This window comes from Montipora foliosa, chromosome 3 (genome assembly GCF_036669935.1).
Source record: "Montipora foliosa isolate CH-2021 chromosome 3, ASM3666993v2, whole genome shotgun sequence".
Lineage (NCBI taxonomy): Eukaryota > Metazoa > Cnidaria > Anthozoa > Scleractinia > Acroporidae > Montipora > Montipora foliosa.
In genome coordinates, this window is record NC_090871.1 from 66,332,322 (window position 1) to 66,357,321 (window position 25,000).

General features: G+C 39.2%; 3 protein-coding genes across 3 annotated transcripts in view; 2 read left to right on the top strand and 1 right to left on the bottom strand.

The window, feature by feature from the left end:
• The first annotated feature begins 4,057 nt into the window (after positions 1–4,057).
• On the top strand, positions 4,058–11,876 carry LOC137998022 (uncharacterized). The gene is made up of 5 exons (XM_068844411.1): positions 4,058–4,224; positions 4,353–4,426; positions 7,757–7,967; positions 8,720–9,499; positions 10,052–11,876. The coding sequence occupies exons 1-5, from the start codon at positions 4,191–4,193 to the stop codon at positions 11,746–11,748; spliced, it is 2,796 nt and encodes a 931-aa protein (XP_068700512.1). The 5' UTR covers positions 4,058–4,190; the 3' UTR covers positions 11,749–11,876.
• A 1,569-nt stretch (positions 11,877–13,445) lies between these two features.
• Positions 13,446–22,153, bottom strand: LOC137998024 (glutathione S-transferase kappa 1-like). The gene is made up of 9 exons (XM_068844413.1): positions 22,017–22,153; positions 20,183–20,264; positions 18,628–18,728; positions 18,504–18,531; positions 16,746–16,846; positions 16,512–16,547; positions 16,139–16,255; positions 14,869–14,962; positions 13,446–14,021 (listed from the first exon to the last, which is right to left on the bottom strand). Exons 1-9 carry the CDS (start codon positions 22,086–22,088, stop codon positions 13,972–13,974), a joined length of 681 nt encoding a protein of 226 aa, XP_068700514.1. The 5' UTR covers positions 22,089–22,153; the 3' UTR covers positions 13,446–13,971.
• A 1,091-nt stretch (positions 22,154–23,244) lies between these two features.
• LOC137998027 (mitochondrial coenzyme A diphosphatase NUDT8-like) overlaps positions 23,245–25,000 on the top strand; it is a 4,048-nt gene continuing 2,292 nt past the window's right edge. The window contains exons 1-2 of the mRNA XM_068844416.1: positions 23,245–23,906; positions 24,830–24,962. Of these exons, the coding sequence (XP_068700517.1) occupies positions 23,518–23,906; positions 24,830–24,962 (522 nt within the window). The 5' untranslated portion in view covers positions 23,245–23,517. The remainder of the gene's footprint in view (positions 23,907–24,829; positions 24,963–25,000) is intronic.

Sequence of the window (25,000 nt, forward strand, 5' to 3'; positions counted from 1 at the left end):
GGAACGAGGTTGGATTGATGAAAGCCGAAATGCAGTTGGGCACTTGGCGCTTGAAGGTGAATTCCGCAGAATTACGAAAAACTGACCAAGCGGAACGACCGCTATTTAATATCTCAAGAGAGGTGGCAGAAAGATATCGGGTCCACAGCCAAGGTAAAAATTGACTGGAGAAAAGCCAACCTACTGTCTGCTGCGTGCACAAAGGGTTCCAAATTAATTGACCTCAATTTCTGATTTTTACATAGGCGGTTAGCGACCAATACTTCTCTGCAAAAAATAGGAATTAGAGAGGACGGAACATGCGCCTTCTGCCATGATAATAAAAAAGAAGATCTGCTGCATTTATTCTGGGGATGTGAAAAAACCAGAATTTTTTGGAATGACCTCTCCATATGGCTGCAGGCGTGCCACATGCTTTCAAAAGAGAGCCACTCAGGAATGAAAACAGCCTTAGGTCTGAAGCCAGACGACTCCAATTTTAAATTTTAATTTTATTATTTTTTTTTTGCCCAAAGGCCGAGCACTACATTTGGATTTGCCGTTCGAAAGAACGGTACCCAACCCAAAACAACTTCTTGCTTTCCCTCAAACAATTGGAAAACAACACAACAAGAAATTCAAAGAAATGGAATCCACTTCTGTCCCCGCTGGAACGAGTCTCTTTAAACATTGATTCCTCTAATTTAAAACTATAGTTATAAATGTAACTTCAAAGGAAAAAAAAGGTTTTATGAAGTGCTAGAAGTCGTATTTTATTCATTTATTTTTTTCTATTAGTATTATTTTTTGTCATGCTAGAAAACATGTAATTTAATGCAATTAGTGCTTGGTAGTGCTGTAATTCAAGTCACGTTCGTATTGCAATACTTATTGTATTGTTTACTGTAGTTTACAATGTTTTAAGGTAACTGTGCGTATTTAAAAAATAAAAATAATTATGAAAAACAGTAAGAGGAAATCCTGAGCATGTTGTAGGCTAGTCCCGTGTCCAAACATTTGGGTTGTGTTAAAAAAAAAAAGCCTGTGTCAGGAGCTTATGAGCACCTGCCTGTGTACAGCTGCCCCTCCCCGGGATTTTTTTCCGAGGGGAGGGAGTAACTGTATACAGGCTAAGAGAACCATATCTTAACTTCCCATAATTCCTTCCGAGCTCTTTCAAGAGCAGTTCGAGAATAGAGCGTTTTCACATGACGTCACGGCGGCCATGTTGGTGTTCCAAAACAAAGGAATGGCGGCCATTATGGTGTACCAAACTAATCCTCCGGGAATAGAACTCTATTTTTATGCAAATGCTCTCTTTGTTTTAGTAGTCCAATATGGCTGCTGGTCACGTGAGCGAAAACGATGGCGTCATTCGACTACAACTACCAGAATTCATATTTTTCTTTTCTTTTTAAATTTTGTATTCCCAGCGGCGTAAAAATAGCAATAGCTCAGTTAGCACGAGACAAGCAAAACCAGTTGGATTCTGGTACTTGTAGTCAAATGGCGTCATCATGCAAATGTCCTACCGGGGTTAAACTTTCCTCCACTGGACTAAAATGGCGGAGGACAAAAGAACCATTGTTCTTCCGATTGGGTATTGTTATGTTCGCTTTGTTTTAGGGACATTAATTATTAATTAATCATTAATCCGGTATATGAGCGATAATAGAAGTTATAAAATGTGTAATCTAGGACAATGCGTTTTCTAGCGTTCGGTTGTTTAGTAAACTGAATTAGTTCAGAGTTGACGAAATTTACTAAAAGAATTTCTCCATCCGTGCTTGTCCGATATGAGATTGTACGATGGCCCAGGAGGGTTACAGTCCAGTTTAAATTTTGCACAGTCTAGTTTTAATTTTTAACAGTTCAGTTTTAATTTTTTGAGTCGTCACCAGTTCTCTCACAGGCCACAGGTCACAGGTCATTATTTTACCAATACAGAAAGTATCCTAAACATTCATAAAAGCTAACCTTAGGCCTAAAAGCTTTTGTTTATGCGTTATTAGGCCTAAGGTTAGCTTTTATGAATGTTTATTGGTAAAACAATGACCTGTGACCTGTGACCTTAATCTCGTACCCAGATCTCACTCTGTCACTGGAAATGTGAGATCTGGCAAAGTTCGACAGTACACCATTTTTCATTGGCTACTAAAAAAAGGTTGCGGCAATGCAATCTACGCTCCGATTGGTTTATTTCGCGGGGCACTTAGTGAAGGTTTGGTTTTCACAAGCTCGTGTGCTGTTTTCAATAAATGCCAGTTTTGTTTTTTCCGACGCCAGAAAAGCTTTACAGTTAAGGAAAATCATTTTAAAAATTTGCGACGTTTGTGTAAATGGTACCGACGAAAGCCCCACGTACCCTGCCACTCGAATAAAGTTCTGCGTAGCTTGCTACGCGGTACGCAGAAACTAATAAATTCAAGTTGAAGTAAGTAATTTATTCAGAACAGTATTTCTCGTTCTTAAAGCGTGACTCGCGAATTAAGTAGCGATCAATTGCGAATTTTACGGTTAGATTAACTATATTTTTCACGAAATCGTGTCAAGAAAATAGGACTTGTTGCAGTGATTAGGTCTAAGCACTCTTTAACATTTTCGCTTTCAATTTACGGTTTGGTTAACTACACTTTTCATGAGATTGTGTGAAGAAAATAGCACTCTTTTATTGATTAAGCCTAAGAGCTCGTTTCAGTGATTCTGCAGTTGCTTCGACAATTTAACAATCTCGACCGTTCAAAAACAATTGCCTGTAGCGCTTCTTTCTGTTTCGGCTTAAGTTTAAGGTTTCCTTGTCCTCTACCCAAAAAAATCTCTTCAAGAATACTCTCGAAATCCATGTTTATTCCGCAAAATCATCCAAAATCACAACAGAGTACGAACATGCGCAGTGATAGAAAAGCCCGTATTTCGGGCCTCGCTGGCACTGAGCATGCTCGAAATCGAACTTTACCAGATCTCCCTTCCGTATGACCATGGGAGATCTGGGTACGAGATTACTGTGACCTGCGAGAGAACTGGTGACGACTCACAAAATTAAAACTGTACTGTGAATAAAATTAAAACTGGACTGTGACCCTCCTGGACCATCGTAAGATTGGTTGTAGCCAAGTCATATCCAATGCGCGTTCAGGCAATAACTGCTAAATTCGGTTACCAAATGCCCTGACGTGCTGTAGTAAATTAGCATTATTTTTTCATCTTTTTTAGTCTTGATAGAACATGAATACTTAAGTTGCATTCAATAGGCTAGTTTTTCGAATTGTGCAGCAACAAAAGAACAGGGTTGAGGTTCAGGGGAATCAATTTGCATTTTCCTTTGTTCTGAACAATACAAAATGCTAATTATTCTCCTGAACCTCGACTCTGATCTTTTGTTGCCGCACAATTCGAAAGTAGCCTATTGGCCATTTTGCGGTCCGAGTTCATTTACGACCGTCTTTAAGAGCGGAACTGCGAAAGCGACTTATGTTTACAATGTATTTCAGTGTTTCCGTCCTGTAAGCTTTTAGTCTTGTTGCTCCGAGTCCCTACAATTAAACAAAAGAAACCAGATTTTTATTATGAGTTTTTCTTTCACCACTCTTGATCTGTAAAAAGATAAGGAGGCCATTCAATAAACGTTTGAGCGACTTCCAACAGTTCATGATTTAAGCCTGAGATTGAACCATGAAGAAGACAAGCGCAATTGACAATTATATGGAACAGTGCTGGTCATCTTGACACACAATTTTGTGAGAAACGTTGAGCTAAATTCTCAGTGACGTTTGCCAGACTTACTTAGTGACAGACTGAGCTAAAAGGAACATACAGCGGCATTTGTGTTTAAGCAGCTGGCGAGCGGGTGACGGCAAAATCTTTTCAAGTGGGGGTTTTTAGGCTCGGTGAACTATCTCCAAAACGGATGAAAAAGGTTCATTAGCCAATGACATGCCGACAATGCTCATGGACTTGATATTGTGCTACGACAAATATCACTTTGCTATCCTTTCATCACTTTGCAAGCCAGCAATGGCCTTTTATTTATAGAAACTGAAATTTACTTGTATTCGGAAAAATCACAAACGTACAAAAAGTTACTTTCATGTGGTTATTACCAGCTCTCGATGAAGCGGTGAGTTTGTGCAAAGAGCTTCTACGAGGAATGTGAAAACGAGACGGCTTCAGAAGAGACGACAAAAAACAAATTACCGAAATTTCTGAAAATCATGATAACAGGATACTTGTTCATTCTTATATTCGGTAAGGTTTACATTTTTGTCAAGTTAAATACCACTGGGAAAAATGTCGATGGGAACTACCCTTACTCCAGAGTAAATTCCTCATTTTCATTATTTACTAAATAAAAAAAGATGTCTTTTCCTACTTAGGTTTTACGTCGATTACAGTCCCTAAAAAATCCATTTCAGCGATAATTTCAGGGAAATTTAACAACTGCTCTGAGGTAAGAAAATTATTTTAATGTTGTGGCTGGAAGGGAAAATGCCCGCATACATGGGTAAATAAAGACATGATATGATATCTGCGAGGCCGAAGGTTTGAAAAAACCAGGATGGTTTCCATATACCTTTATCACATCAAGCAACAAATCTTGGCTTGGTGACAAAGTAAGTAGAATGCTCCGGTAGTATTTTGTTTCGAAAGGTACTGGCTCAGCTAAGAACATTTTATCCCGCCAGTTAGCTTTAACAGCTTCCTGAATCACAAGATCAAAAAAGATATTGCCATTTTGCAACGCGAAATGGGATATACCGACTCAATCTGTGAAACATGACCGAAAAGCTCCCGAAATGATGAGTATCAAAACTCATTTTCCTCAGAATGAGGGCATAAACAATTACATTCCGACCGAAAAAAAGACAGTGGAAAGCAAAACGAATTTGATAAAAAATAGTTTATCCTGTATGAAGATAAATCTTACAGAAGAAAGTGGCGGGGAGGACATCAGAGATTCAAAATATTGAACAAAGCAAACTGAAATGAGGCAAAATGGTATTACAAGTGAAATCACAAGTCGTATAGTAATTTTCAAAAAGTAAACATCCTGTTAATTTGTCAAGACCTTCATTTAAGGAATAAGCGTTGTTTAGATTGAATATGTACAGTTGCTAAACAACGGTTTACCGAGAAAACTTTGAGGTGTATTTACCGACACGAATAACTTATCGCTAATGATCACCGGCCCTTGCCAGTGGACGACAATAAAACTTTATCATCAGCAAACCATGAATATGAGGAAGTCCCTCATCGAATGTTCCAGTTTTCCGTGACAAATTGAGATTCGCTCGCCCTGAAAGTTAAAAAGTGTTCATTATTTATTTTTTTTGTTGACATAATTGAACACAGTTCCAATAAATATTCTTAAAGTCAATTATGGCGATAAAGACTACCTTGTAACAATTGATTTTAGATCATGGGGCTGGTTCGTCACATTGTCTCTATATTTTCGTTTTGGGCAAATCTGCGAAAAGTGTTGATACGTTTAAAAACACATAACACAACCAAGTTTCTAAATCTTGAATATGCAGCTGTCTTTACTGAAAGCTAATTCTTAACCTGGCCTGAATTAAAATAGAAAAAAACATGCAGAGTGCTCATTAATTTTTGAGTGACATATTTTGCGAAAGTATCGTACCTTATTGAACTAGAATTTCGTTTGACTTGGCATTTCAACAACTGAGCTAAATTAACAAATGTTGTTTTTCGTTATCACAGCAAGGAAAGTTGGGTTCCATAAATTTAATTTCCGTTCTTCCAATTTTCCGTAAGAAATTCGCCACACAACCGACAATCTTTCTCTGAAGAAGAGAAACCATTTTACTCTGCCGAATTTTGATTAATAAATCCGGCCAAGAGCTTAAGAAATCCACCTTTCTGTGAAATACTCGAGGTAATGTTATTAAACCTCACAAAAAATTTCAACTAAAAGTGGACAAGTTGGTGTAGATTTTGATCTCGTTCATTGATAGACTATCTGACAGAGACTATGCAAACTCATTTGTTGGACATCCGGGCAGGGCTGATTTATAACGGAACCAAGAGTGAAATTAGATAAGAGTGTTGTAAGGTATGGGTGGGCTCCCCAGCAGTTACAAATGACTCTATTTTTAGAATACCCGTTCCCGCGAAAATTAGTAAGTGTTGTCATGTCCCTGAAATAGGTTTGTCCACAAATATCGCCAAAAATCGGCTAAATACATCTCCGGAAATTCTCGAAAAAGCTCTTAAAATCTTGTAAAATTTCCTTAATATCTCATTCAGTGCCCTAAATATTATACACTTAATGCATGGTCCCGAGGGAAACAGTTAGTTTTGTTTTCCCGAGAGTCCTCATGTTTCCCGAGACGAAGGCGAGGGAAACATCAGAACTCGAGGGAAAACAAAACTAACTAGTTTCCCGAGGGACCAGACATTAAGTGCTTTGTTATATATTTAGGCTTTTCCTGCTCGCAGCAAAACATCCGGATCGGGCAACAACTGCGGAATTGTATCCTGGTCGGGATACATTTGAATTTGATCAGGGCCACGTGACAAAGTATCAACCAATCACAGTGCTCGTTTTGTTGAGCGAAAGTCTAGGTATATAAGAACTCCAAATATCTCTCGCTGTTTTTACGTTTTTTAGGGTCTATACATCGATATCGTCCATTTTGAACCTGGCATCCATCGTAATTGTGGGTTACATGGCTTCTCCTGATTTGTTTACGTGGCGGTTCTTTGTTTGTTTTTGCGCGTAAAGGGTATCTAAAAATAAGTCCATTTGTGAGTATGTTGGGACAAGACCGCACATTGATAGAGAAACACTATTATCTAATTCGCTCTTGTCAAAACCCATCTTTCTTGTACTTTAACATATGGGCCATAGAACAACACAGGTCACTATTCCCATATTGGAAGAAAAAACAATTAAGCAGAATAAATTGTACAACATTCACATTCAAGTTCCACTGTACTTGGGAATGGCGTAAAACAATGGTTCTTTGCAATCGCTTTTTTACTAAACCCCAGTTTGGGCTTTTTATCGAGGAGAACTATTTTTCTTCGCATGCGTAAATTTCATTTGTTCTTCATCTTTAAAAAAACCCAGATTTTTCATTGTTCACGATCACTTCAATGTTACTATAGCGTGTATGTTATTAATTTTGTACAGGAAGGAGTTTACAAAAAGGTCACAACGTTTTGTCATGGTTTTCGCCAAGATCTTCTCTGCTTCATTTAACGAAACCGACACCTTTATTTGTAACTGTATCCCTACGGATTTCCATCGGTCTATTAGCCGTCATGTGTTTTGAACGAAAATAAAGTCCAAGGCAACGTCATTCTCAGGGTCTCCCTTCTCTGCCTGCTTTGTCGTCGGGGCAGGGAAGCGAGGCCCTGGGAACGAGGTTCAGACGAAGTACACAACGCTCTACTTTGGAAAGGAAAGGAACTTTATTTTAAGTGTCTAGTCGTTCCAGCGCTGAAGCACCAATTGGGGACACTGTAAACTGAAATTAACAATTAACACAAATGAAGTCAGCTTGTTACTCCAGTCTTTGGTTCTAGTGACTTAAAAAACTGATTTAGCATGAACGGCTGAGTATGACACGGCTTGCGCTGTCCCTAAAACCGCCAAAATTTCTTCCCACTTGAATGATCCCACCATGCTCCGCCTAATGGAGGAATAAAATCGCTGAGCCCCCCAACCCCCCCCCCCCCCCCCCCTCTTCCCCAAGGGAAAAGAAAGGGGATTTTTCAAAGGATCAGCGTGAACATTCAAGTTTCCTCTTTACAGGCCTCATGTACCAGCTCCCTGACAAACAGATGCGCAGCGGACAATAATGGCTGCAAATGTGAAGCAGTTGACAGTTCTTCCTGCGGTACTCTGAACCAGCACGATTTTGTGACCATTACAGGCGCTGTAAATGAAAGCTCTTCAGGTTGGATTTGCTGTTATTGTTCCCGCAATGAAAGTTACTGTTGTGACAAGTGCAGAGGTACCTCAGGTAGGCAATGGATATTTGCCTCTTCAACGTGAATGTTTACAATAAAATATTACCAAAACTTCTTAGCAGCACGAAATAAGATATCGCTTTGATGATCCATACGATGTTTTTGAAATTCATATTTAATCAATACATGTTTCGGATAAAAAGAAACTAGATTCTTTTCTTAGCTTTAACAGTTTGGTTTTTTCTGTTTTGTTTCGTGGTTGGGTGTTTTTATTCTGTTCTCGCCTTCATCCTTAATTATTCATGTTACATCTCACTTTGTTACACTATTTATTGCTCAACTTTAGTTTATTTCTCATTTGTCAACTGACGATGGATGATGTTTCATCCGAAACATGTATTGATTAAATATGAATTTCAAAAACATCGTATGGATCATCAAAGCGATATCTTACAATAAAATAGCAGTCGTCATCAAAGAAAGAGGCCGTGTTGGCGAAAAAGCGGTTAAAGTGGTGTCTTAGACGATGACCGCACAGAAAAAAAAAAAACTTCATTTGTAGACAAATGAATTATTTTTTGGGTCTAAAAACATTCCTCTGCCAAAGGTTTGACCTCGTAAAATACATAGCGGCGATGAGCGCACAGTAAGCGATGAGCGAATCAAATGTTCCATTTATGACAGTGGATGTAAATCGTTGAAAACGATCCACTTTCGGTAGAATGGGGGTTGACTTGAACAATTATACGATGTTATTTAAAATATAATTTTTCACTGGACATCGTGACTATTTTCTTCTTCACAGCTTCTCCAAATATTGTGCTACCGACTACATATTTCAGAATAATAATGATCTTTCTCGTGGAGTGCAAGAAGTTGGAACGTAACAATGACTTAAAAAGCTCCCTCACACGAGCTATCGTGCGATGGACCGGTTTTCCACTGGAACGCGTTACGGTAAAAGCGATCAATTGTACGACTGGTCAGCAGCCATTCTGCGGGGTGGACGTGGAGAATCTCAAGATGCATGCGCGTAAAAAACGAGCGGTGGGTGGCAGAATGAAGGGAACAAATACAAAGAAGAAGAAGAATAACAAAGTATCTTCATTCTCGTCTTACGACGCCATTGATCTGACGTGTGAGGCCATCCTCACAGATATAAAAGTGTCTGGCAAGAATCTAAGTTTGCTTGAAAGGGCTCTGAATTTACTAAGACACCTCCAAGAGAACAACTCACTTAGTTTTATTCTACAAGATGGACAGGTTTTCTACTCATCTTTCATGCTCTCTGCTGTTGATGGTTCGATGTTCAGTTATCACCAGGCACCTACCACTGAAGTACCACCTCTTCCCCCAACGTATAACACAGAACCCCTGACAATTGATTTAATGCCACTGATTTATGCCGCTGGGAGCATTCTAGGACTGGTTACCCTGTGTGTGGTATGGCAGTTCATAAAGCATTCGTGGTTACTTTACAGAAAGAGATTTACTCCAATTAACAGTGACCGAGTGGATCATAAGAAAGTTAAACGACTTCAGCTGATAAGGGAGGCGATGGAGGAGAACGATATACCAACCCAAGGTGAGTACAGTGATATTTCCTTGGACCGGAAATCACGTGTTCATGTGCCCGTCTTGCTGCTATGTTGTATTAGAAGTTGTAATGTCATTGTGATGTCATGTTATCATGTGACGCAAATTTAAATAGTGTTGTTCAGTATTGTGTATTCAGTATCCAGACTCTATGGTAGTTTCGAGTTCAATTAGGAGTTTTCAATTACAGTTATCAAATAGTTTCAAACGTTGTTAGAGCATAATAAGACGCGATATTAAAGACTTAGGTATTCAAGTATTCTTGGATCGTCAGTCGACACATGGGATAGCCGTCAGCACAACATTTATCTACCACCCGTGACCTGCTCGTGGCCAATTCCTATATTAAAACTAGTTTTTACGCACCGCATCCCCATGCCACGGTTTTCATTCAGAGTGGGGTTGGGCAGGCAGGCGCCAATTCTCGGTAAAACACCAGTTCCCTTTTCATAGGAATCTACCTACTTGAAATTACTTGGTTCTGACTGATTAATTTGAATTGTCTATATACACTAATACATTTTCCATTGCTTTCAACCAGCATCTAAGAAAGCCTATGAACCTGCATCCGGTACTGCACCTCGCATTGGAAACGAGGCTACAACACAACAGCACAACTGGTCATCGGCAAAATCGCTAGCTCCTGCATATGAGCCTACTGAGTTACACAACAAGCGGACTCCGCCCACACTCATTCTTGATGACCCTGAGTCTGACATCGAGAAGCGAAGTATCGACGGTGAAGACATGGCGAATTCAGCGGACGATGAAAACATAAGCGATATTTTAAACAGTGACGAGGAGCGAGTGTTGAGGCCCAGCAGCGGACGTTCAAGCTTTCTTCGCGGACTCAGAAATGTGGGATTTCGAGACGAAGACGACACATTTCCCTTAAATGAAGTTGACAACAGTAAAATGCGAAAAAAATCAATTTCAGAGCCGAGGGTTGTCAACGGAGATGATCATGGAAAGTTGAATATTTCAGATGAGAAACTTGTCAGTCAACGAAAGGCATCCCTCGTTTCCTCCAATTCAAGCATCGATCCTGAAGAAACAACAGTCATCCTGCCCTTAAAACCCAACAAAAATCCGAACAAGCGGCAAGAACCTGACACGCACAACAAAGGTAATATGTTGTTATCACCCCAAATAAAGAAGTTTCGGAGAGTATCCATTACTTCTTCTCTTGACGAAGATAATACGGAACTGACAGAAGTTGCAGGGAAAAGAAGGAAAAACAGTTCACTGCCAACACACGATCCAAAAAATGCAGAGAGGAGGAAACCAGTGAGCGCAAATGACAATCAGGAAGTTATGGTTGTTGCGCCGAAAGACATATACACGAACAGAGGAAAAGACAAAGTTTCCACGTTTGAAAATGATGCAAAACCGAGCAGTGAAGCCGGTGGAAGCTCATTGCAACAAAGTAATAGACCAAGGAGATCAACGGTGAACGAGTGGGGACGCACGGAAACTAGCTTTGGTCAAAACCGAGAAAGAGCTAGAAAGAACTTATCAGTGCAGTCAGCTGCACATGGTAAAGAACGTCGAAAATCATTCATTGCTAATAGGGAAGGAGCCCAAATGTCGGACAATGAAGAAGCACAAGTAAATGGGAATCTAAGGATATCAGTTTCAAAAGCCAAAGGACAAAGGACATCGACCACGGAACAAAGAAAAGGTGTCAAAAGCTCTGATGACAGTGTCGCCAAAATAAGTGACGGCTTAGCCGCATCAAAACAGGAGCGCAAGAAGTCTATAAGAATAGGAGAAGAATTCAAAACATTTGGTGAAAGTGGAAGAAAGGGCGATACAAGATTTAACGTGGAAGGTGGAGGAACGCCGCTCGCCGGGGATGAAGATGAAGAAAAAGAAAAGATGAAACAGAGAAGACGAAAGAAAAAGGGTGAAGGATCAGCAGAAGACAAAATATCAAAAGAAACCGGAAAGGCCAAAAGAAAGAAGAAAAAACCGAGAAAGGAGAAGGAAGACAAAAAAAAAGTCGATGATTCGGACGGCTTGTCAGATGTGGAGAACGCACTGACGGAGTTCCTTACCGAGGACTTCAAAGAGCGACGTGTTGAGACACCTGCTACACCCGAAAACAATTCAGTGGCTACATCAGAGGAAAAAGAACCTAAGAAAAAGAAGAAAAAACGAAAGGGAAAGAAAGTCTCACGTCGTAAATGGAAAGACTCTGAAGAGTCGGAAGATGATGTCGAGGGAAAGATAAACTAGATAACACTGTCAGGAGAAGCAGAAAATATGTACACAGAAAGACGAATTAAGGCAAAAGAAGAAGACAACAATGAGAGGGACATCGGTGAATCATGCAGCAATGAACTAGGACGAGAAAGTTATTGGGAGATTTTAATGGCATTTATAGACGAAAAAATCCCAACTAAGTCAGTTAGAGCGATTTTCAATCGAGTGTCGTAAAACCAAAACCAAAGCAATTACTTTGGCCAATCAAAAAGGACGGAGACAATCCACTAAACCAATCAAAACTTGAAGTAATTACACGTAGCCGGCACGAAGCGCGGGAAAAATGTGCACGCGCGAGCCACGATTGGTTTTGGTTTCACTTCTGATTGGTTGAAAAAGCGGCGCGAGAACTTTGAACCAATCACTAAGTGAAGTAATGCAAAACCAAAGCAATTCGCTAATTACTTTCGACAATCAATTGAAAACCGCTCTATTTTAACCATTATTGATTGTATTGCTTTTGTAGTCATGATTCTGGGATTAACTTTTTATTTTATTTTATTTTTTTTTCTTGAAATATTGACTCTAAAAAAGCCACTTGGGGTGAACCAATAACTGAGAAATGTAGCAAACATTGAGTTATCAAACGAGTTGATAAAGGTCGAATAACCACCGTGAAAGATTTGGAAAGCTTTCAAAATCTTTCATGGTGGTTATTCGACCTTTATCAACTCGTTTGATAAAATCAATTTTTGTTTCAATCTCCCACCGACGCAGTACCACAGTTTCTTTAGAAACTAAAATTTTGTTTACTGAGAAATGTAGGTTTGTAAGTGTAAAAAGCATGTCTATACATTCTAGAGACAATATCAATTACCCTGAAATGAGCTCCAGTTGTATAATATGCCCACCACCAACAACTCCTATCAATTCAAAAAAGGCCAATCTCGTACCTAGAGTCCTCGGGCTTCTTGGTCAGCGGGTGAGCGCTCACCCGCTGACCAAGAAGCCCGAGGGCTCTGGGTACGAGATTGAAAAAAAGGTGTGAAATGACGGAAGTGAAAGGGGACCTTAAGATCTGCAACGGAGAGGTCAAAGAAGACGCAAGCACAAGGAAAAGGACAATTTTTGATCATTGCCCATGTGCTTGCTCTTGTGCCGGCTTGCGTCGCTAGTGAAAACCTGGCTTTAAACACTTAACTTTCTGGTACTTTTCGAGAGGTGCTTATTGGTACTGTGCTAAATAAAGTTAGGTTCCAAAGACGACTTAAATGCAAAGACGGGGATCCCCAAGTCAGCAAGTACGATTACACAACTAAATATTGTATAAATGTCTTAAATACTATACTCGCTTTACCATGGAAAAATCACGCAAAAAATTCCAGCGACGCTACTTGAAAACTGAGATCTTAGTCTGACCAAAAAATATGATTGGTCAACAGAGCCTTAATGTTAATGGTTATCTTTCAATTACCAATATTGGGAGATATTCAAACATTGGACGGCAACCGAAAGTGGACTTTTTTTCAGTGGCTGGTGATTATGCAGGTCTCCAGCACATTTTGACAAATCACATCTTCCAACATATCTCACATCTGAGAAACATGTATTTTATCACACCTACTCTTGGCTTTATTTTCAGTCTTTAAGTGTAAAACACTACTGCTCACAACGTCCCCTGGACTTTGTAAATGTCTAAACATGGAGTACATTCAAAAGCTGGAAACAGGTTGACGTATTAAGTGTAAAGTTTAATCCAGTGTTTGATGACTTCATATAGCAATTGTTGATGAAAAAGAAGGCAGAATACGCAAAAAGGCTTTGTTTTCAAAACAATTAACTGTGTATTTTATAATCATTTACCTGTAATAAGAGCAATAAATAGTTAGAGTGAGTTTCGTATGACCTTGAAAAAGTGTTCGCAATTTGTTTCACGGACCAATGCCTGGCTAGATTAAAACAAAGCTTCCCCTTATCTCCGCCAAGGAAACTCCTAATATGTGCAGTAAACAGTTCAATTGCCCAATCACATTACTGCATTTCAAATGACGTCAAAGCGAAACTATCCAGAAAGTTCCATGGAGAGATGACGTTCTTTGCATCCGTGTTCGAAGTCAACTTGAAAATTCGCGCTCGTTTGTTTTTGTTCGATAAACCAAGTCATTGAAAGTCGCTCTATTATAAAATTAATGTGCAGTTATAGAAAAAGCAAATTCTTGACCTGCTGTGCTAGTGATGTGAATTTTCCATTGAGGTCTACAACTGCGAGGTTGGAGCCGGTTTTAAAGGTCCTTCCCATTCTACGCCTAAGAAAAAAAGAAGTTCTTTTCAGCCTTTGACCTCATCTGATCATATTACAAACAGAAACGTCCAAGGCTTGGGTGGTCTCATCTCTTTCCCCATGGAGAAGCAACAGCTCCATGTTACACTCTTTTCAGTTACAGTGAAAAAGCCGACAATGATATGCACCTGATTTTAAGCTCTCGCAGTTACTTTTAGTCAAGGACTGTGCCTCTTAATCAAACCAATACCAGGGACTTGAAGTCCAGTTCAGTTCAATTTGGAAACTGTGAACTCAGTTTTAAAACAAAAGGGTGGTGCCATTTTTGTGTGTGTGTCTCTCAGCCCTTCAAGGATATTGATCTATTCTGGTATACTGGAAACAATTTGATCCAGTCAAGTGGAATGAATCAAACTCCAACAAGTATATAATTATATAAAATCCTGTTGATAGGATATTCTTAATACCTAATAAACGTATGAGATATCAATTCTTTTTAGACTTTTTCGAGAAATATACACCAGGCCCCAGAAGTTCAAATGATGGATAGCGCTATCCGCTGGAGAAATCAACATCTGGAAGATAAGTCATACAGAAACCAATTGCGCCATCCACTAATCAAATGGTGATTTATCCAGGGGATAGCGCTATCCATCATTTCAAGACATGGGGCCAGATGTATATCCCATCAAAAACCCCAGGGGTGTCCCCAGGGGTGGGAGGCTTAACAGCATCTATGTCTACGCAAAAACTGTATGTCCCCTTAAATCCTTTCTCTCCTAAAGAGTGACTCACAGAGTTAACTCCGGTCTAACGTCACAAGATTTTAATTGTCAGTGGGAGTTAGATCAGGAGGAAAAGGGATGACTTACCAAATAAGTGTGCAATCAAAAAGAATCTGTCCGAGCCAAAAAACATATGAGGCTCCCCATTAACATATGCGATGATGACCGGAGCTCCAAATGCCTGGTAAAATTTAAAAAACCTTTGCTTTACTTTGAAACAAAAATTTAATCAGGTGACCTGCAAACCCTAGCTTCACTGAAAATTTCTCATTCATGTGCACACATCACCAGGGAATGTAAGAAAATAGACCACACTAGGCAGGCCATGTTTTCTCTTTTTACTGGCAAATATTGTAGCTGTAGAAAGTCCTAAAACTATGAAAATTGTCGTATGGTGATCAGCAGATCTTAAGAACATAATGTAATTTCTCATCTACCAACCAAACATATTGCACATCTGCAAACAATTAATTGTATCACACTTACAAAAGCTCTACTAAATTTCTGGCTTTTAAGTGTGTAAAACCCTGCTGCTTGGAGTATGCAAATATTTTAACATGGAGCTGGGAGAAGGTTGATGAGCGAGTGGATAGTTTAATCCAGGGTATATGAAAGACCAGGGGCTGTAACTTTGACAAGTGAATCCTGAATCTACTTCAAAAACTCAGTAATAATTCGTGAGGAAAACAGCCTCAGGTCACCGATAAAACATCATGCACATGAGCTTTAAAAACTGATAAAACACTCCTCATTAGAATTCTCTATATAAAACATACTAGTATTGGCATGGCTTGTTTTTTTCTTGTAGGCTAATGTTCTCCTCTCACAATTTGACCCTTTGTTCGGGCTCCAGAGGGACACACTTTCCGTGGAATCTTTTTTAAACCGTTCAATAAACTCGAATACACCTTATTCCAAAATGGCTGCTGATTTATGCGGATACAAATTGGCCCTTGTTGCCTCGTTCAAGATAAAATATTCTTTTGAATTTTAAGCTTAAGAACGAGGCAGCAAGGGCTAATTTGAATAAAAACAAAAGAATATTTAAATGGCGGCCATTTTGGAATAAGGTGTATGCTGTGTTTTATTGGGTCTAAAACCACTCAGCTTCCCTTTGGTTTAAAGCCCTAAAAAAAAACTACTGCTCATTTATTAAAGAGTACACAATATATCTTGGGCCATTTCTCCAGGTACTCCAGTTTTCCCCTCTGCTAAAAAACCAACATTTGATTTGATTTGCATTAATTTGTTGATTTCAGCTTACAGTGTGCCCAATTAGTGGTCCAGCGCTAGATCGACTAGCCACTTAAACAAAGTTCTTTCCTTTCCTTGGTCAGCACATACAGTGTATACTCACCCCAAAATCTAGAGCCCTTTGCGTTGTTTCTTTAAGTTTATCTTTAATTGCCTGTTCTTTAATCTTGCTCAACAGAAGTTGACTTTGATCATCACTGATATCAACTTTTTTGCACACCTGTGAAAGGTTTAAATATTTTTAGCAGTCTTGCTTAAGGAAAATATGCAGTGCGTATAAATTAAGCTGAACAAAACACAAAAATTAGTCACAATCACATGATGAAAAGATCCTGTCAGTAAAATTTATTCCTTTCCATCTCAAAAGTGAATTTCATAATAATTTTAGTGCAACACCACACAATTTCATTGATAAATTAATGGGCAACCCCTTAGGCGTGAAAGTGGTCAAACCATAAAAAACGTCTACTTGATACCTCCTGAAGGCTCTCAGGTTCAATAATATCTTCATCCTGAAAAAGGAATAATAAATAGAAATGAAGCTCTAAAAATTTAATGCAATATTTTCACTAAGCTCTTTCAGACTTGAAACTCCTGTGCTTCAAGTGAAAATTGCATTTTGAAAGTAACGAACAATGTTTCAGCTTGCCTACTACATGTAGATAGTGGCACACAAGAGTGTGAATTAAGTAAAGTAAGTATCAACATACTCTGGACCAGATCCTCATCCATGCTTGTCGACTAAGCTCTTCAAGTTTCTCTGGATATTGATCTTTTACAACTGTGAGCAGCCTCATAGTAGGCAAGGAACCTGGTAAGAGATGCCCATGACGACAAACATTATTGACAACATTATCATCTCCCACAGTTCCTCCTACAGTGGAACCTCAATGTAACCATCATCCTCTGTATAATATTATTTAAAGTGTGTACTTCCAGTAAAATTTATATTAAAGGAGCTCATTACAAAGAAAATCCAGCATACCGGTATTTCCTTTACCTTGGCACTACCTTTTCCACTGCATCCTTTCATAGTTGGCTGCAGTACAATCTTTCCGACCTTCAAGGTCTGCTGTTCTACATGATTTGAAAGACTTTGCTGACCTTGCTTTCCTGATGACTTAAAGTTACTGCAACTTGTTTTTTTCATGGGTCATAATTTAAAGTATGGCCCTACAACTCAACATTATTAAGTAACAGGTATCCAGTAATCAGCAATAAAAGGAGTCAGATTAAGATTTCCATTTCATAACTAAGCTACAGGTGAAATATGAGAGACAGGTCATTAAACTATTGGTTAAGGCCTTACCAATGCCTGATTAAGCTTACGGGAACTGGGTCGCCAGTTAAGCACGCCCAATTTGGGTATGAAAGTAACTTTTACATGGGACACAGAAAAGTCTGTTTTCCAGGATTAGCCAAGGAGACAAACAGTATCCAAGAGGATCCCGCAGGTTTTCTTGCCACCAGCGCTTTAAGGTCTTGGAAAAGGAAGTATCCGTGGAAAAATGTTGTGCTGCCATTTTTGCATAGGATTAAACTATTTATCATATTTAAGCTAATACATTGAATTATTTGAATAAAGTTTTAGTTTTTTGGTATTTAGTAATATTGCCTTTTAGATTTGAGGCCTCACACTCATAACAACAGTCTGCTGCAGAAGCTCTTGCCCCTTCACTTTATTGCGCAAATAACTGCACTTTGTTGCATCTTAGTCAATACTCCAATACTGTGTGAGGAATCTTTTACATGTTAAAAACTGAAGGAAATATCACGCATCAAAGTCGAAACTCTCATCTCATACTTAATTTGGGCAGAAAAAGTTCCATAAAATCAGTCTCCAAAGACAAATGAGAAATTCTCACTAGGTATTTGGGGTAGTACAATCATCTATTAGAACTGAAAATTTGGAAGCGATATCTCAAAACCCCTCGGGACAGGAGGTGAGGTCCGAGAAGTTGTAATTTTGGCATCAAAATAAATCCCTAGAAAAGGATGTGGTTTCACATTATTAATTTTTTAGAATTTTTTTTCGGGAAATTATACTTCACCGCCCACTGATTCAAGATTCGCAAAAACAAAAAAATAGAGTGAAATGCCCACATTTACCTTCACTGAGCCCTTAATGAAGAACACTGAAAAAGAAATTTCTTGTTTATTTTTCTTGGGGATCATGAAATAATGGCTTCAGCGCAGTCAAAAGCAAGAAGGCCTTTGCTTGGTCAACTGGTGCTATCACCCAAGCTCCCCTTCAAAACTGCATGCATTTATTTTAAGTCTAAACAGGTCAGAGAGTCTAACCGTATTCAGCATGGGAATCATAAATCAAATATTTTGCTTCGACTTCGCAGGATGACTGCAAATGAAAATGAGCCAAAGATAATTACTTTTCTAATTTACACATGCCCAGATGGTGACCAAGCCCCTTAAAGGCTTAATCAGGTGTTGGCAAGAATAAAGATCTTCACCTTTTACAAACATGGAGTTAACAAAATCCTGCAATCAGAGAGGAACACAAAGATAAGTTGACATCTCAATGCAAGAGACTGACATTTAAAGAACTGTTTAATTAAAGACCTTTTGATAACTTACCGAAGGTGGACTGATTGGAATTCCATAATAATCTCGAAGTCTTTTTAAGTCCTTTCCCATGTGGAGCATTTTGTTTGGAACAACTCCCGGAGGCTTATTTCCTAAAACATTAATTAAGTATTATGTTACTTTTTTCTTCATGAGGAAATTCACAAACTTAACAGTACCATGAAGGTCATAATAGCCCATCTGATACAAAAGGTCATGGAAAGCCATGAAGCCCACCTGAGAAAGTCACTTAGAGTCCCCTTTACTTAATTAAGAAACTCAACAAAAACCCCTCCTTTAATAGAAAGCTGTCAAGAATTTTCTCTTCCTGAAAGTTGCTGTTGTCGAAGGCTCCTCCTTCTCTGAAGGCCTAAACAAATCTTCTATCACTCTTTACAGTTTTAAACAGGCACCTATACTCCAAAGAAGATACACCTACCCAGAACCTTGTACGAAAAGACAAAAGTAACAAAACCCATTCCTCTTATCAATCCTAAGGACCCTTTCCCTCTATCTTAGTTCACTGAAAACATCTAACACAACAAAATGCTATGAGACCCTCTTTCTTAGAAAAAGTTATATCTTACACCCCCTTATTCAAATGGCATAGAGAAAAAAGGAATCAAAGGGAATTCAAGAGAAAGGAAAAGCCAAAATTCAAGGGATTAAGGTGGGAGATCCATGTGCACTTTCCTACTATATATCAATAAAATGGCCAAGAGAAAATGAGGGAGAGTAGGTATGATGGCCCGGATATGTGAATTTCACAAAAGTTGTTTTTAGATCCGAAGTCTGTTTCCCGAGATGTCCATGACTATTAAGGATGACTTCAATTAAGAATTTATCTGGCATCCTGTAATGATTTGATTTCAAGGTGCATGACCCCACAAGCCTATTCAGCTTTAAACATTATCGTGTGAAAATTAAGTTCTACTATTATTATTATTATTATTATTATTATTATTATTATTATTATTATTACCGGTATTATTACCGGTATTATTCTATCTCCTTTAACTTTATGCCGATTTACAACACAATAACCAAGCCCATTCCTTGGGCCTAGGGCTAATGAGGTAGAAGTCTATCTTACTTGACTATTTATTATTATTATTATTATTATTATTATTATTATTATTATTATTATTATTATTATTATTATAACAAACCGCAATTCCACTCGGAACGCCATTTTTAATTCTCTCATTCTGTGGACGTCTCAGGACACAGCCTTCCATTTTCATGACATCTTAAAATAACTTAATCGAAACTGTCATATCCCAACCGCTAGACTACGCAACTCCCTCTCTGTCTCCTTAATTTTCTCTTGTGTTGGCCTTATGCAAGGGACAAATTAGCATTTAGGTTGGCCAGCATGTAAAGCCAGAAGACCCAAAGACTAATTATTCTTTTGAAGGTGATTCATAAAGACAGTGTGTAAGAGGTCCACAAGTAGTGGGAGAAGGGTATTACGCTCTCGCTCTTCCCTACCCCACCCCCCAAGAGACAGAGAGAGCAAACTCACAGGTTGATTATATATATTAACGTTTAACCTTTTTTACCCCACCTGACAACCCCATAATTCCCTGCAGGGAAAAAGGGCACAGCTTGAGATCTAGGTTCCATTTGGGGCGATAGCGACATAGTACCTAATAAAAAGTACAAAAGAGAGCTTTATAGATGTACCTGTACTAAACCAAGGCCATAAAGTCTGAGGAAGAAACTATACATCAAATTTGATTGAATCGTCATATTTTGTAACAAAAATGTTGAAATTATGCGAATAAAAATAGCCAAACTGAATATAAAAACGAAAAGTGCTTATAGACTAACTACATAAAGCAATATTTTTCTTGATGTCCTTTCAGCCACCACGCAGCTCTCGGAACGACTCTCAGGATTGGTTCAGAAAGCAATGGACACAAAGAACGATACAAAGAAAACATTGGACCATGACTAAAACACAATGGAGCTGTATCCTAAAGGGATCCAATGAAATTAGAGGTTATAAAGAGCTGCATCCTGACTGTCTTATTTACATGCCAGCCAGAGCTGAGTTGCTTTAGGCATGGTGAGGTCTGACCAATTTAGTTTAACAAGTATCAAAATCTCAAGGTTGTCATGGTATTTAGCCCTGGTTCGTGCTAAAGGGCTTGAATCAAACAGGGAGCTAGGGAACCGCTTCTTGAAAGCTCCGAAACTTTTCAAGTGCATTTTGGGGAATATAAATCTCTTTACATCTTCAAGCTGAGGGAGTTTTGAGGCTTGAAATTTTGCAATTTTGTTTTTCTTTTTGGTCTTGTAAAATTAATATGTTGAAAGACTAACTTGGTAAAATAGGCAGATAATTGGTTTACAGGTGGATTTCCAGTTCTAAAAAAGTTACTGGGACTTTGAAGAAACAGGCCCCAGGTTACATTTAGACTGCAAGCAGACTTGCATCTATCATTCAAGCTGCACTCTATTTTCAGTCAATCATGTTGTGCCATGCAATCATGTTGTGTTTGAGGCCAAAAAAGTTTCATTTATCAGTTCAACAAAGGACTTGAACCTTTCCTAGATGTCCCTTAACATCCTATCACAGTTTTATTTATTTGTTTCTTCAAATACACTTTAATTGTACATATTTCACATTGCTAAATAACTATTGATACCCTAATTCAGGGGATAGCTCTTTACAACCTCTAATTTCATTTAGGAGGCAGCTCTATTGTGTTTTATGTCATGGTCCATTGTTTCTTTTGTATCATTCTTTGTGTCCAGTGTTTTATGAAGCAATCCAGAGAGTCGTTCCGAGAGTTGCGTGGCAGCCTGATATCCTGTACGTGTAATAAGCAGACTTATTTCCGCTTAAAAAATTTTGAAAGAAATGCATCCTATTAAACATTATTTCAAGGGAAACGTCATAGTCAACCTTCTGTTTCTCCTTTTCCAGTTGTGCTTTACGTATTTATATATATTGAACAAAATGCTATGTTATGCTATGTTATGCAATACTCAGTATTAATTCTATTACTCACTATAATAATTTGTAAGATAAGATAACTAAGCGCCAGTCAACCGGTAGGTTTAAAACACAGGTCACATTCCACAGGTTAGTCGTTACAGGTCATTGTTTACCTACATACTAAACTTACCCAAAACCTTCAGCCTAAGTTGTTTTGTAACAGGTGACCTGTGAAAAGTCACCTACACTTTAAACCTGTCCCCCATCAACAAGTCAGGCAAGAGCTTAATAGATTGTTAAAACGATGACTTCTTTAAAATTATTGATGCCGCAGTAATGGACGTCAAAACGAAATTTAATGTAAATAGGGAACATACATGTAGCAAAAATTTAAGTCTCTTTTAATATGCTTTAAACTGAAAACACAATAACTTGCTTGCTGAATATGATTTACCTCAAATGCAACCCATGAATACGGGGACAGTACGTCGTAGAATAATTCCACGGTTCTCTTGGCGAGTGCCATGTTTATGGAACAGGTCACGCATGCTAAGAGGGCACCTGGGAACTAAAAAAACCCCGAAATATCTATGTGCGGGATAATCTCCGCAATGAGCAGATTTTTCGGGATTCGGGACCCAAGGGTTTCTTACGGCCGGTTTACACGGTACGATTTGTCGGGCCGATAAGTCGTACCGTGTAAATTGTGTAAAATGTGTAATCTTCCTTAAAAGGTCTTCCTGTTGTCCTTTTAGTATCCGCAATTTTGAAAGCTTTAATTTTTTTAAGTATTTATGAGCATTACCCACTCGCATACCCTCCGGATTGACGTGGCGGTTTCTCTCGGAGTGTCGGCCCGACTTAAAAAAAATCGGACCGATTTTCATTTTCATGAATCGGTAGTTCGGCTGTCAAAATACACTCAAGATTTGCGCTCCGATGCCGTCGGGCCGATAAACCGGGCGGACAAATCGTACCGTGTAAACCGGCCTTTGGAATCGAGGTAGCTGTAGCGGGCTCGGCAGTGAGTCAGGTTCCCGCGCCTTTTCCCGCTCTTTTGCACCAGGTAGAAGCCTCTGGCGGGTCGTTTCTCAAAGATCCCGAAACTTTACGGGCCATTTGAGGTGTCACAATTCTCTTTGTATGTCAAGAACAGAGAGGATTTCACAGTCTTTTTTTTTTGTTACCTTGAAAACGAGTTAAAAGATCGGCTTTCCAAAACAAGCGGTTGACAGTGGGGGTGCAGGGATGGCGCACTAGTGGTGAGGCACTCGCCTCCCAGTTTAGGCTTGGATAAATGGCTTATTCTGCCTGCCGGCACTTATTCTGCTCGAAGTTCTCTTCGAACACCCTTATTCTGCTCGGTATCCGAAAATCTTTTCGCAAGTATAGAAGGGAGCCTGTGGCTAACCCCTAAAAAATAATTAGGTATTCATTCTGAGGGTCAAAATTGTAACTGTTATGCATGTCATTAGTTGAAAAGCTAAATATTTTGAGCAAGAGCCGATACAATGTAGATTAGTGGTGTGTAAAATCAAATCTACGTTGTATCGGCTCTTGCTCAAAATAATTAGCTTCTCAACTTGTAATTACGCCAATCAGATCAAGCCACGTCTGATCCAACGTACACCGACAGGAATATCATAAGTGCCACTGCCGCTGGGGGGGGGGGGGGAGGGGGTGAGGGGGTAATGTTTAGTTCCCATGCGCCCATTTTGGGAATACACACCAAGAATCTTATGTGACGCATCCAGACGGAATATAATTTGTATAATAGGTTCAGTTTGTGACGCAGCAGTTATAACACTTCTGGGAATCTTCGTTTGGGTGACTTTCAACTCTCACGATTATGCTTCAACGTGCAGGAAAAGGAAGACTTTGTCATTTAGGTAGACCAATCGGAAGGACCTTGAGATAATCTTCACGGCAATGTCAAGTGCCTGACAATCATTGTGATGAAAGTCATATCTCCTTTTGTTGGCCGCACCGTTCTGAATTCGAAATCCATTGTGAGGTGCATTAGTGGTCGTTCTCTTGTCTCTCTCACTTCATCCTTCTCAGGGGTTAACCATGTATCAATAAGTTCACCAAAATTGCAAAAATTGAGGAAGGTCAAAACTTCCAGCTCGTTCAGAAGATTGTCAAATTTACGTGATGCCTTTTCAGTGGCAAATCAAGATCGCCTTGCACAGCAGCTAGGTTTGATGAAGCCACGAAGGTCTTTATTGGCAGCCTGCACTGAAGAAGCTGCTGTATTTGTACCCTTTTGTCTTGTGAACTCTGTTCCATCTGTTCTATTTACTCTGCGATCAAGTCATTTAAACAGCCACAGAGGGGAAGTAAGGTAATAATAATTTACAATGCTGAGGTATAATTGCAAAACCTAACCAAAGCAAAAGGTACTTCTTGCTCTAGCTTGAAAACATCTAGCCCTACACCTTCCTTCCTCCAATTTTGAGTTAGAGGCTGGAGTTCAATACAATGTGGCGCGGCGAGATCATAGAATACCCATCCACTTATTTTCATATGAATAGCATGTATTGTTATATGCCTTGTTCTTCAAAAGGATGCTGCTTGAAGAATACAATAGTGGCCGGGTATTCTAGAAGCGCTCTTAGACTGATAGCTCCAAGTTATCAAGGTCAACATTGAAGGGGATAAATTATATAGAATAGTGCATTCAGTGTTTGAACTTTTGTGTCCAATATCATAGGTCTTTGGTCCTTTAGTAGCCCATTTGCAAATACACCAGTGGTTCAGTTGGTTGTGCGTTGGGCTGTCATGTGGGAGGTTGAGAGGTCGATTCCGGCTGGACCAACACTCAGGGTCTTAAAATAACTGCGGAGAAAGTGCTGACTTTATAATTACATTCGCAATTGGTTAGACTTCTAAGTCTTCTCGGATGAGGACTGTAAACCAAAGGTTCTGTCTCATAGCCGTTGTTGGAAATCAAATAGTACGGGACGTTAAAGAACCCACTCACTTCTCGAAAAGTGTAAGGAATGTTGTCCCCAGTGTTGTGGTCTGACCTACATGTAATCTGGTCGGGGGCATCACTTCTTAAAATAAATTGTAAACTGCGTAACAAGCAGTCTGGCCAAAGTCCCACATAAAAAGCATTGTAAAATAGTCCTGAAAAGCCCTGAGGGGGAGACACTAATAACTTTACTTCACTTCACCTCGCTTCATTTCACTTCATTGAAGATAAAATTGTTCACAAACATCTTGGTTTTTTTTTACTTTAATACATGGCACTTAATCATGCAGCTTCCCAGGGGGTAAAAGGGACCCTGAAGACAAAAGCTTGGTGGAGACGGCTATCAGAGAAATGGATGAAGAACTAGGTGTAGAGAGAAGACAGGTCCATGTTTGGGCATCAATGCCACCAGTACCTGATAGGGTAAAGTAATCCAATGCTTATTGAGGTGCAGTAATAAT